The 11,824-nt window shown below is 58.9% G+C and overlaps 1 protein-coding gene and 1 long non-coding RNA gene across 2 annotated transcripts; one reads left to right on the top strand and one right to left on the bottom strand.

The window, feature by feature from the left end:
* Positions 1 to 446: 446 nt before the first annotated feature.
* On the top strand, positions 447 to 5,017 carry LOC137147872 (interleukin-36 receptor antagonist protein-like). The gene is made up of 6 exons (XM_067540265.1): positions 447 to 504; positions 1,013 to 1,061; positions 1,958 to 2,078; positions 3,103 to 3,225; positions 3,531 to 3,655; positions 4,707 to 5,017. Exons 3-6 carry the CDS (start codon positions 2,006 to 2,008, stop codon positions 4,923 to 4,925), a joined length of 540 nt encoding a protein of 179 aa, XP_067396366.1. The 5' UTR covers positions 447 to 504; positions 1,013 to 1,061; positions 1,958 to 2,005; the 3' UTR covers positions 4,926 to 5,017.
* Positions 5,018 to 8,856: 3,839 nt separating this feature from the next.
* Positions 8,857 to 10,033, bottom strand: LOC137147871 (uncharacterized). The gene is made up of 2 exons (XR_010918381.1): positions 9,933 to 10,033; positions 8,857 to 9,121 (listed from the first exon to the last, which is right to left on the bottom strand). It is a non-coding gene; the product is annotated as an uncharacterized lncRNA (long non-coding RNA).
* Positions 10,034 to 11,824: the final 1,791 nt, after the last annotated feature.

Here is an 11,824-nt window from a genome sequence, read left to right as displayed (position 1 = left end):
ACAGCGATCCCTGGTGTAAGCACCCCTCCCAATATAAATAGCTCCACGATCCCGGCGCAGAACCTGAACCTGCCTGTGACAGAGGGATCCTCAAGCCAGACGCCCGACAGGTATTGCTCTTGAGTCGTCTGCTGCTGGCAATATTCCTCGCCTCCAGCGCCAGCAGCAACACCCAAGATGGCTTTGGCCCTTCCTGCAGCTTTCCTGTTACCATGCTTCTTCTCTGGGTGCTTTCCTATTCTTTTAATGATTTTTTTATTTATAGTGTGGTAGGGCCTAGGAACACTAGTCCTGGATCAGTCCCCCGCTGCGCTAGGTGCTGTACAGACACAGAACAAAAAGGCAGCCCCTGCCTCATAATCTAAGTATGAGACGAGTCAGAGTGGGTGGATGCAGCCAGATGGGGGAGTGTAAGAAAACAATTCTCTCCTTCTCTCTTTCCTGTTCAGAATCAGCCCAGCTGTGAGATTGCACAAAACCAACTGAGCTGAGGACAGTCTCCTGGTAAGTCTGTTCCCGTCGCATGGACCATGCCCGTAGGAGCGTTCCAGACTCCATGGAGAAGGCAAAAATTGCTGCCTCCGTGGAGGCATTTTGCTGACTTAACACAGCAGACATGGCTATAAACCCTGGCGTGTCTGTACCGCTGGGTGTGTGTTACTGCACCATGGCACGGATTGCATACGTCGGGCCCTTGAGCAAGAGACGTTGCAATGTAGAGACGCCGACTATGGGAGACGGAGGGTTAGCGGGGCGGAGAAACGAAGGAAGCTGTGGCTGCTGGATTCCAGAACTGATCAGATGCCCCGGCCCCATCGCGGGAGAGCAGCTGGGCTGGCGGCGCGGAGGGGCAGGGGGCTGGGGCGGGCGGCAGAGTGGCTGCGCCCACGAGCTGAGACAGGAGCTTCCTACCAAGGCGTAAGCAGGGAGTGAAGCAAACGTCTCTCCCGCGCCCGCGGCCCTCGGCTCCCCCAAGGTAGAGAAATCTCATGCCTCCTTGTTCTCTCCCCAGCGACCCCGAGGGCCCCGTCTCCGCGGCAGGACTGGACTCCACTCCCACGGTACAGCTCCAAGCATGTCCCCCCCGCCCCACGTACAAGCGGCTGGGGGTCCCGGCCACGCCCGAAGCCGGGTGGCTACGCTGAGCACCCGGCCCTAGCAGCCCGTTACGGGCGGATCCCAAAGGGGCTCGGCCGCCTGGTGTGAACCCAGCCCGGCCACCCGGACCCGACCTGGGGCCCGCTTTAGCAGCGAGGGGCGGGATCGCCAGGGGCCTATTGGGTTATGGGGGGTGTCAGTGAATCGACCCCTCCCCTGGATTTACGCCCTGGTCCCGGTGTCGGTTTAATTCCCTGGCTCCGGCCTGGCTGGAGAAACCCCCTTGCCCAGCACGTCCCGCCAGCAGCCAACGGGCACCGTGACGCCTGGACCCCCCACGCAGGGCGGCCTTGGCTGGCCCAGGCTGGTCTGTGCAGCTGGGGATGTGGGGGGGCACCTGGCCCCGGCTATTCAGCCCGGAGCTGCCTTGGAGCAGCAGAGAGGGGTCACTGCCCGTGGGCCCCACAGTGGCATCCCGAGGCCAGGCCCTAGCCAGCAGCACCCCGCCCAGCAGCATGGCCAGTGGCCGGTCGACACCTTTTCCCCGGCCGCGGTCACGGAGCTGGCGGCCCCTTGGCCATTCCATGGGGAGCTGCCCAAGCCGGGCCAAGGGGGGCGGGAGGGAGAACGAGCCCTGATTGGCTGCCCACCCAGATCCAAGCCAATCCGGTTGCTCGGCAGGTGGGGCTCACCCCCAGCCCCCCACGCCCCACACTGCTGGGTGCCAAGATGTGAAGGGGGCCGTGGGCCAAAGCGGGGACCTGCTCTGCCCCCGGCCTGGCTCAGCAGGGGTCAGCACGGCTCCCCCCACGGGACCAGCCTGCCTGACAGCTGCTGTCCGTCCGTCCATCCCTGCCAGACACCCCGTTCCCGCCAGGACACGACGGGCACCCATCGAGCGAGCACAATGGCGTCCCAGCCGGGCGAGAAGCAGGTGGATAAAGACATGGAGGATTTGTTCAACAAGTTCCTCAACAAAGGTGGGTATCGGGCGCCCCTCAGCTGGCTGGATGCAGGTAAAGGAACATCTCAGATGCTGACGGGGCTCTTGCCGTGATTCCTGCTCCCTCTTGTCCTTGGCCAAGCAGTGCGGGAAGCGTGGCAGGATCAGAGGACCGGTCTTTCCCTCCAGTTCACAGCAGCGTAACTGAGAACAGACTCCAGCCCCGGGCCCTGAATTAGGTGCCCTCTCCCCTGGGATCGAGCAGCTTGCTTTGTGGCCGCATCTCAGGGGAAAACTCCAGCCGCCGGGAGGCTCTGGCAAGATCCTTCCCGAGGATCAGACTCTCGTAAAAAGGGAGATGCAATTTCTCAGAATGCAGGCTGTGTAGCCGGAGCAGGGCCCAGGGGGCCCGAATGCAGGCGCAGCAGCAAGCGCCGGCCAGTCCCATGTCTTCTTGAAAAGCCTCTCGCTGGGGTAGTTTATAGGGTACAAGCTGAGAAGGAAGGAACTGAAAGATCGTAACAAAACCTGAATTCGCCGTGCACGCTGCGGGGACACGGGGTGCTGGGAGCTAGGACATTGCATGGCCATTGGGGGTTGGGGGGATACAAGGAGCTATGGGGCTGCAGGGGGGCAGATCCCTTTATGCCAGATGTCCTGGTCACCCTAGGGCAGGGGTGGGGAACCTCCGGCCCGTGAAAGAATTTGATCCGGCCCGCGGGCGGGTGGGCGGGAAGTGCGCGCCGCCGAAACCCTGCCGCCGTCTGCCCATTTTCGGCGGCGGCGGGAGCTCGGAGGTGGTTACTGGCCCACGGCACCCCGCGGACACTGTAAAACCGCGCCGCCGAAAAGACGGAAACGGCGGCGGCATTTCGGCGGCGGGGGGGTGGCGTCGGCGTCGGCGCGGTTCCGTGGGGGATCGGCGACATGGCCCGCGAATGGAGGTAGCAATATCAAAATGGCCCTTGGCAGGGAAAAGGTTCCCCACCCCTGCCCTAGGGGAATTTCAGCAGTTAAAGAGCCCTGCCTTTAACAGTTTTGCGTTTGCCCCCGGCCTGCAGACGGCGAGATCGTCCTTCTGGACCTCCCCAAACCGTTCATTTTCACCATGCGCGACACCAAGCAGAAGGTCGTCCGTTTGCAGGACAACAGCCTGGTGGCCGAGGCCTCCAACGCCGACCCCGGTGAGTGCCGCCCGCCCTCTCCTTTCCCGCTCGCGCGGGCTGAGAGGCGTCGGGGGCCCACGTTGCCCGCTGCGGGACGGTTCCCGGCGAGGAGGAATTCCCGCGGCACGGGTGCAGAGCGTCTCCCTCTCCCTAGCCCGGCGGATTCTGCCAGGGGAGAATTGTTGCTCCCCCGGGGTGGGGGGACTTTCGTGGGTCGATTTAACGCTGCCCCTGCCAGGGTTAACGCCCCCACTGCCCCTCCCTGCCCCGTGCACGCCCCTGTGGCACTCAAGAGCCTTGAACCCTCTCGTGTCCCCCGGCAGAGAAGCTCAGCGTGGTGCCCAACCGGTTCATACAAGGCAAACAGTACCCGATCATCCTGGGCGTCCAGGAAGGAAATCGCTGCCTGTCGTGCGGGACGTCGGACCCGCCCAAGCTGCAGCTGGAGGTGGGTGTCCGTGGCCGGGGCGGCAGAATTTGCGCCTTCCTCTGGGATCCGAACGCGGATCAGACAAGTGCTGGGGACCAAGCGGGACGGGCATGGTTCCCGGATAAAGCTGCCCACGCACAGGAAGGAGCGGGGGGTCAGCCAGAAGCTCAGGGATCGCAGGCCCCGTGCGGATCCCTGGACCATCTCGGGCACACAAAGCGGGGTGGGGGAAGGAGTCAGGATCAGTGCCCCCTCTGCCCCCATCACGGCAGAGCCCACCTACCAGGCCAGGAAACCAGAGGCGGGCACCTGCCCAGGTGGAGGGAATGAAGAGAAGGCTCATGGGATGGGGTGGGCCAGGCCTGCCGGGTAGATGCAGGCAGTCAGAGGAGACTGCAGGGAGAGCAGACCTGGGGGTGCACGATCGGCCGGCGAGGAGATCTAGGCGGAGGATCTCTGCAGAGCGCGGAGCCAGGCGAGCCCCAGCTGGGAGAGAGACCTCCTAGGAGGGACAGCTCAGTGGGGAGAGGCAGTGACCCCCCCTGGGAGGCTGGGGGACGATCAATGTGTTTCGAGCTCTGTGCTAATAAAGCCGACTCCTGGAAGGGGAGAGTTATTGAGAAAACACTCGCAGTGTGAAGTTCAGTGAACTGGAGAGGGAAAGGGAAACCGAGGCAGCAGACAGGCCCGAAGCCAGAGCAGGTAATCCCCTGCTACAGGTGTGCTCATGTTCCCCCGAATGTTTGGGAGAGGGATGGACGAGCACCCCGCCCTCACCCGCCAGCGGGGATATTCGCGAGTCATTCGTCCACCGTTTATAAAACCCCATTCAGCCAATCAGCAAGCGGGATCGATGGTGTGTGACTTTGGCGACCAATCGCAGCTAGCGAGCCGCTCGCAACTGACCGGCAGGCGGAGAATTGCTAGCCGGGCGGGTCCTGGGAATCGGTAGGGAGAACGGAGCCTCTTGCAGAGCTCCGGGTCGGCCAGCAGAACAAAGGCCTACACCCGCAGAGGCTGTTCTTCCCGGCCTCTTGTGACGTCATCTTCTTTTCTCTTCCCCACTCAGGACAAGGGCATCATGGACCTGTTCGCAGACCAGAAGCAAGCCCCGCGCTTCACCTTCCATAACATTGCCGAAGGCAGCACCCACCGCTTTGAGTCGGCCGCCTTCCCGGGCTGGTTCCTCTGCACCTCGCAGAACAACGGGGAGCCCGTCAGCATTACAAACCAACCAGGGGCGACGGCGATCACGGAGTTCTACTTTCAAAGGCTTCCGCCTGTCTAGTCGCCGGCAATGGGGAGACACTTGGGGTGTGCGATGGATGAAGAAGGCTGCCGAGGATCCGTCTCCCCCACCCCAACCGCCGCCTTCTTTTTAGCCCTAGAAATTAAAGTTTTATCGACTCTCTTTTTTCCCTGGGTGACTCTCTGGTGACTTGGGAAATCGTAGCATTCTGACAGCGCAGGCACCCAGGAAGTGACTCCTGAGCAGTTGAGAGAGGGCGGAATATTTAACCCGAGTGGTTTTTATTAGCTTGGTTTTTATTAGCTTCCTGTTAACCCAAATGCTCGACACAGTCGGGAGCGAAGCTTTCATGATGAAAGATCCAGCGAAAGGTCACAACCAGCCCCAAATGCAGAGGAGAGCAGGGCAGGGCAGGGCGAGCCCTCGCTCTGGGAATCTCTGCCAGCGTCACTAGCTACCCGCTGGTCTGCTCCGGCCCCGACATTGGGGCATCTGTCAAGGGGCCAGTGACCAAGTCACACCGGGCATCGCGCTAACAAATATGGTGCCTACGCATCATGTGGCTCCCTGCAGATCCCACGGTCACGTTAGCGGCGCATGGGATGCATTTTCAGACACTAGCCCTGTTTGATCTGCCATCGGCGCAGGGACTCGCGAGGGTATCCCGCTGGAGAACGCGCTCCACGGGTCAGGAAAGCAGCTGTGGGCGATACAACACTTAAACACGAGCTTTGGCTTCCATACTGCCCTGATTCAGGGCCACGGTGCGAGTTCTGATCTCCTGAGATAGCGCCCCATTCCCGTTAGCTGCCTCGCCGCGTTTGCGTGATATGAGCACGGGCCTGTTTCAGCAAACCCCACGCTAGCGAGGGCCCTGCAGCTGGTGGAACTGATCAGAGGAGGAGGCAGAGGCTGGGTTAAGGCGTTAGCTGGATTGGGTCTTTCGACGTCTCTCTCTGGACTTACGGATTCACAGATTTCAAGGCCAGGAGGGAGCACTGTGAACATCCGGGCTGACCCTCTGCATAGCACAGGCCAGAGAACGGCCCCCACAATAATCCCTGGAGCAGATCTTGTAGCAAAACATCCCTTCGGGATTTAAAAATGACGGCGAATCCACCGTGATCCCGGGTAAATTGTTCTCACTGTTACAAAATTGCAGCTTATTTCCAGTCTGAATTTGTCTAGCTTCAACTTCCAGCCGTTGCATCGTGTTAGACCTGAAGAGCTTGGTATTAAATATTTGTTCCCCCCCGTAGGTACTTATCGACCTTCTCTTCGTTAAGATAAATAGACGGAGCTCTTTGAGTCTCTCGCTGTCAGGCAGGTTTTCTAACCCTTCAATCATTCTTGCGGGTCTTCGCTGACCCCGCTCCAATTTAACATCCTTCTTGAATTGTGGGCACCAGAACTGGGCACCAGATTCCAGCTGCGGTCACACGAGGACCAAATACAACAGGAAAATCACCTCTCTGCCCCTACTTGAGATTCCCCTGTTTATGCAGCCCAGGATCGCATTAGCGCTTTTGGCCGCAGCGTCGCACTGGGAGCTCGTGTTCAGCTGATTCTCCTCCCTCCCCCCCGCCATCAACTCTTTCTCAGAATCCCTGCTTCGCAGGATACGGCCCCCCCACCTGTATTAAAACACACCCTGTTCGCTTGCGCCCAGTTTACCAAGCCATCCAGGTCGCTGTGTATCAGTGCCCCATCCTCTTCGTTATTTACCACGCTCCCAACTTCTGCGTCATCTGCAAACTTTATCGGTGCTGATTTTTACGGGTTTCTTCCAAGTCGTCGGTAAAAACGTTCAACGGCTTCTTAATCCTCCCAGTGGTATTTTATCAGGTGTGAACACACCATGCTTTGGCTTCGACTCCCCTCTGCTATCTTAACGCCCAGGGATGTGCGGATGAGCCGCGTGTGCCGGGCATGGGTGACTCTCCGGGGGACGTTCAGAGGGAGACGTTTCGTTGCGTTCATCAGACACGCCGATGAACGTGCCAAAGACGAGCCCCTGAATTTTTAAGTTGCTACCTAGAGGATTTACTGCCACTTTCATTAAGGTCAATGGGGATCTCCCATCTAGGACCCTGTACGATGCTTTGAAATGCAGCCCGAATTTTGGGTTGTGGGCTAGATGGGGAGCAGTGCGGTACAGTTGGTGGCTTTGCTTATGACTGATTAAGAAAAACCGATCATGTGCCAGTATCTGTTTGGCTTTTCTCTTACCAATCTTCCCCTCAGAGGGTGTTCCCTCACTGCCGCTTACATACACTCTGATGAGTGATTTCCTGCCTGGGTTATTTCCCGCTTGGTTAAATGCAGCGTGGAGTCTTCGGTGAGGTCACTTTGCATTTTGCTGACCCGCTTTTAGGAAGTTGTAGGTTGTCTCAGAGAGGTACGGGGCCTTGACCCTGCGGCCGAGGCAGCGCTGGTATAAACCGGGGGGAGCGGTCAGTCGCCGGGGTGGACGAGGCCTGCGTGGCGCTGCTGGCAGAGCCTGAACTGCGATAGTTTATCCCTCATTCCAGCCGCTGTGTCTGGGAGCTGGGATGGTTTGGGGGAATGGTCACGAGCCGGAGCCTTGACACGTGGTTATCGGCCCCTCTGCTGGCCTGTAGGAGGCGGTGATTGCTGGGGAGTGACTTGGCGAACTCCGGGCAGGACCTCACAGAGCACGAAACGGCCGTTTCTGCAGAGAGCCGAGGGGACGAATGGGCCGCTGGTGGTGGACCGGTGGCGGGGGGGCAAGGCCCCCGGGCACCAGCATGGGGGGTGCCCGCCGGGCCCTGCATGACGTGCAGGGGGTGCAGCAGGCTCTGAGGGGTGGCTGGATAGAGCCCAGGAGCACGTGGCGGGTGGGGAGCTGTGGGTGACCAGGAGGAGGATATCCCCCCAACCCCCAGCTACCACCTGGCTGGGATGAGGACTCCCCGCATTATGGAGAGCCAGCACCGGATCTGTTTGGGCTATGGGGCTGGAGCAGGAAAGGCGGGTGCCGTGCGGCGGGTAAATGCCAGGGGGGGCGTCAGCAGAGCCCAGACAGAGCCGAGGGAGCCACCGCCACGAGCACCAGAAAGTCCCCGGGGTGCAGGAGGAGGAAAGCGTTCTGTGATTTGGCTGGAGTGAGAGAACGGCACAGAGCCCACGGTGCTGGCAGGTGGGCGAGGAAAGGCAGCCGGGGCACCTGACAGATCAGGCCATTCGGCGCACGCAGGCGGAGGGATTTTAAATCTGATCTGGTGAATTTACGGTATGAGATGAAACACCCCATAAATACACTGGCTCAGATCCTTCCTGGCACAGGCTACGCCAGCTCTGGGCTAGAGCCGGGTGAAAGTTTTCCAGCTGACCCTTTTTTCAGTGAAAAATGCACTGAAACCAAGTCGGTGTCACCACATTATTTTGGCCAAAACCAGCGTTTGCAACTAAGTCCCCCCCATAATGGAAACTGGTTTGATTTTTCTTTTGTTCATAGTGAGGTTTTGGCCTGGCCGCCTGTCACAAGTGTAATTCACCTCCCCGGGGGCAGGGGGGGAAATGAAGGCTGCCCTGTGATGGAAGACAGATGTCCTCTAAGAACTGCAGGAGAGCGGAGGGAAAGCCTTGGCATAGTAGCTGCATTATAGGAGATACAATGAACGGAGGTTCAGCTCTAGAAAGACCGGGGGACTATCTAAGGACGAGAGAGACAGTGAACAGGGGCAGGAGACAGGAAGGCCAGTGTGTACCGAATACATGGGACCTGCAGACAGGGAGCGTTGTAACGAACTTCGGATTGTGATCTGGCATTTTTGTGGAGTCTAAGGAGGGAAACTGGGGCAGGGCGTCTGCAGAGCGACCTTAGGCCGTGGGGAGGTGGTTGGGTGCGGGTCACCCTGTGATAGGACGTTTGTCCCTACCTAACGCCACTGTCTGGAGACATACAGGAAATAGACATTTGCTCTGGGGAAGTTACACCAGAAAGCTTTGAGGAAGGAGGCTCTTTCCAGAAATGAAATTACGTACAACACGGTACATTTCATGCAACCTGTATCCCAGGATGTCAAGTGACACCTGCTGATCTCAATCCTCACTGAGGGAGAGGGAATTTCAGAGCTACAGCAGGTGAGGTTTTATTCGATGTGTTTTCAGCTGGGCTTTTATTGAAGAACTCTGAATTCTGAGGGGAGACGCCTCGTCCCAGGTGGCATCATTTGCATTTTCTTCCAGCCACTCATCTGCGGTATGTTTCACTGCCATGTGGGGAAAAATATAGCCACCAACAGGTTACGCTTCCCCGCGTTAATGGATGAGCTCCCCAGTCTGGGCAGGCAGGTAGAATTCATAGATTTTGAAGCCAGAATGGACCCTTATGATCCTCTAGTCTAACCTCCTGCAAAGCACAGACAGGAGCCCCGGCTCTAACCTGTTCACTTTGCAGCGTGGCCTTCCCGCAGGTCCCCCCCGCAGGACAGATCAGTTCTCCCGCAACTGACTGGGGAAGGAGCCTGAAGCATCTCAGCGCAAAGAGCCGGGAGATCTGCCTCCAGACACACACCAGGGAGCGCAGAGACCCTGAGGACACAGCAACCCGTGTAGGACCGTGAGGTGGGGCCAGTCACCCAGACGAGACAAACCCGGGTGCCGTTCCCGTGGGCTAACTGTGGTGCAGACAGACCCGTGTGCTGCTTGGGAAAGGGTTTATAGCAAAGCGATACTGGTATAAGAGTGCACAGAAATGTCAGGCTGGGAGGGGGTCCAGCCCCCTGCGCTGGGGCAGGGCCGAGTCAACCTAGACCATCACCCTCTTTCTAAGAGCTGTGGCAGACAGCCGAGTCCACCCTAGTGGGCCTCATGCTTCCATTGCTTGTAGTGGGTCAGGGCGTCTCCAGTCACTCCATTTTCCCCGAGGAGGGGGAGGGACCCAGGCCCACCCACTCCTCCGGGTCCCAGCCCAGGGGCCCTGTGAGAAGCAGCTATGTGCTGCTGGCACCACATTCCCAACTGCAAACTCTCTTCCCTGGGCTAATTTTCCCCCTCCTTCTGGCTTCTTGAGCCAGGTACCTTCCTCCAGTCCGCTCTTCCACAGAATCTCTGCACTCTGGTCTATTCTTCCTCGCAATCAGTACTCCTACTACACACAGCACGGCAAAGCACGGCACTCCTGCTCCTCCCAGCTTGTGCTCTGTCTGTTTGGGTCAGAGGGTTTTTATGGAGCACCTGGCTGGTCCCTAATGAGCCCCAGCTGCTCCTAATTGCCCCCTAACGACTCTCAGCTAAACTGCAGGGAACAGAGCCCGGAGCATTCTGAGGCTTCCATATCTCCCTCAATCACTTTTCTACAGCCTTCTGCCTCCGCTATATCACAGAGCCCGTAACACACTTGAAGACTGTCATATCCCCTCCCGCAGTCTCAGCATCCCATGAGTAAACAAGGCCAGGTTTGGGAACCTTTCCTCCTACGGCAGGTTTTCTAAACCTTGCATCCTTTTGTTGCTCTGTCCCGGCCTCTCTCCAAGCTGGCCACACCTTTCCTAGAGCGCGGCACCCACAACTGGACGCAGCGCTCCAGCGAAGACCTGCACCAGTGCCTACTGGAGCGGGATAACAACCGCCTGGGTCTTACACACAACGCTCCTGTCTGCCCCACACGGGTCTATTACAGACGGGTCTGTACAGGTCGGCACCTGCAGGAAAAGCCAGGGAACAAGGAATTATTGCAACCTGACTTAGCTGGGCAGGAACACGTGGGCCTATAAAGCCAGGAAGCTGGCAAGAGACAGGGTGTGCTGGGAAAGACAAAGCCGTCACTCCCTGGGAAGAGGGATCTGGAGCGGATACACCCCGAGAAAGGGGGGAGCCAGAGGAGTCTAGGGAAGGTGCAGGGAGGGCTGGGAGAGGAAAGCCCAGAACTGCTGGGTTGAGGGTCCCTGGACTAGAGCTCAGAGCAGCGGGTAGGGCCCGGTTCCCCTCCCAGCTGCTGGAGAAGTGGCTGGAGACCGTCCGTGCGGAAGGACGCGGGGTAAACCCCCCGCAAGGTAAGACCCATCGCGGCCCCGCCGGAAGGCTGAATCCGGAAGAGAAGGCCGCGGTTCCTGGAGCGAGAGGGGGCCGCAAAGCGAGCCGCAGCCGGGGGGACGCAGCACCTGGTTGAACGAGTCCCGAGGAGGCGCCAGCAGCGGTGCGTGATTTCCGCGACCACGCCCCAGAATCTTCACCTTTTGTGCCCCCGCGTCACACCGCTGACTCCCGTTCAGCCTGTGATCCGCTCGACCCCCCAGCTCCTTCCCAGCCTGCTACCACCTAGCCCGTTGTTCCCCCGGGGGCATATCATTTTTCCTTCCTAAGTGCGGGACTTTGCACTTGTCTTTAGTGAATTTTCTCTTGTCAGATTCCAACCCGTTCTCTAATTTGTCACGGCGATTGACGTCGCTTTAATCCCTCCCTTTCAGGCAGGTTTCCCAGCCCTCCCTTCATTCATGGGGCTCTTTCCTTTCCAGCTGTTGGCATGATTTCTGCCTCGGGAACGGGCTTTCCCCCAATTTATCGCATACCTCTCATTAAGTGCGGAGGGGAGCAGCACATAGCCTGGCCAAGCCGTGCTTGGAGGACAGCCACTGGAAATTTGCTTCGCCCTTCTCACCCGTGACCGGCCGGCGGGGGGACACGTTTGTTTATTTCCACAGAAACTGCCCCAATGACTTCAACTCACAAAGCGCCTTGCAGGCGTTCCCTTGTTCCCACCATCAGGGGTCTGCCGACATGCACCTCGCCCGGGGGATGCGGCAGACGGGCCCTTGCCGCTAACGGATGGATGACCCAAACTGGGGGAGGGGAAAGAGGGGGCAGCGAAACCATAGAAAAACCTTCATCACCGTGGAGCCAGCGGGGAGATTCTGAAAGTCCTGGGGGGCTGTGCAGAGATCAGAACTGGGTCATCTGATCCACACATGCTC

This window comes from Emydura macquarii, unplaced genomic scaffold, assembly GCF_026122565.2.
Source record: "Emydura macquarii macquarii isolate MOO-44397 ecotype Brisbane River unplaced genomic scaffold, CSIRO-AGI_Emac_v2 contig_573, whole genome shotgun sequence".
Lineage (NCBI taxonomy): Eukaryota > Metazoa > Chordata > Testudines > Chelidae > Emydura > Emydura macquarii.
Note: the sequence above shows the minus strand (reverse complement) of the source record. Positions and strands in the feature narration are given on the sequence as shown.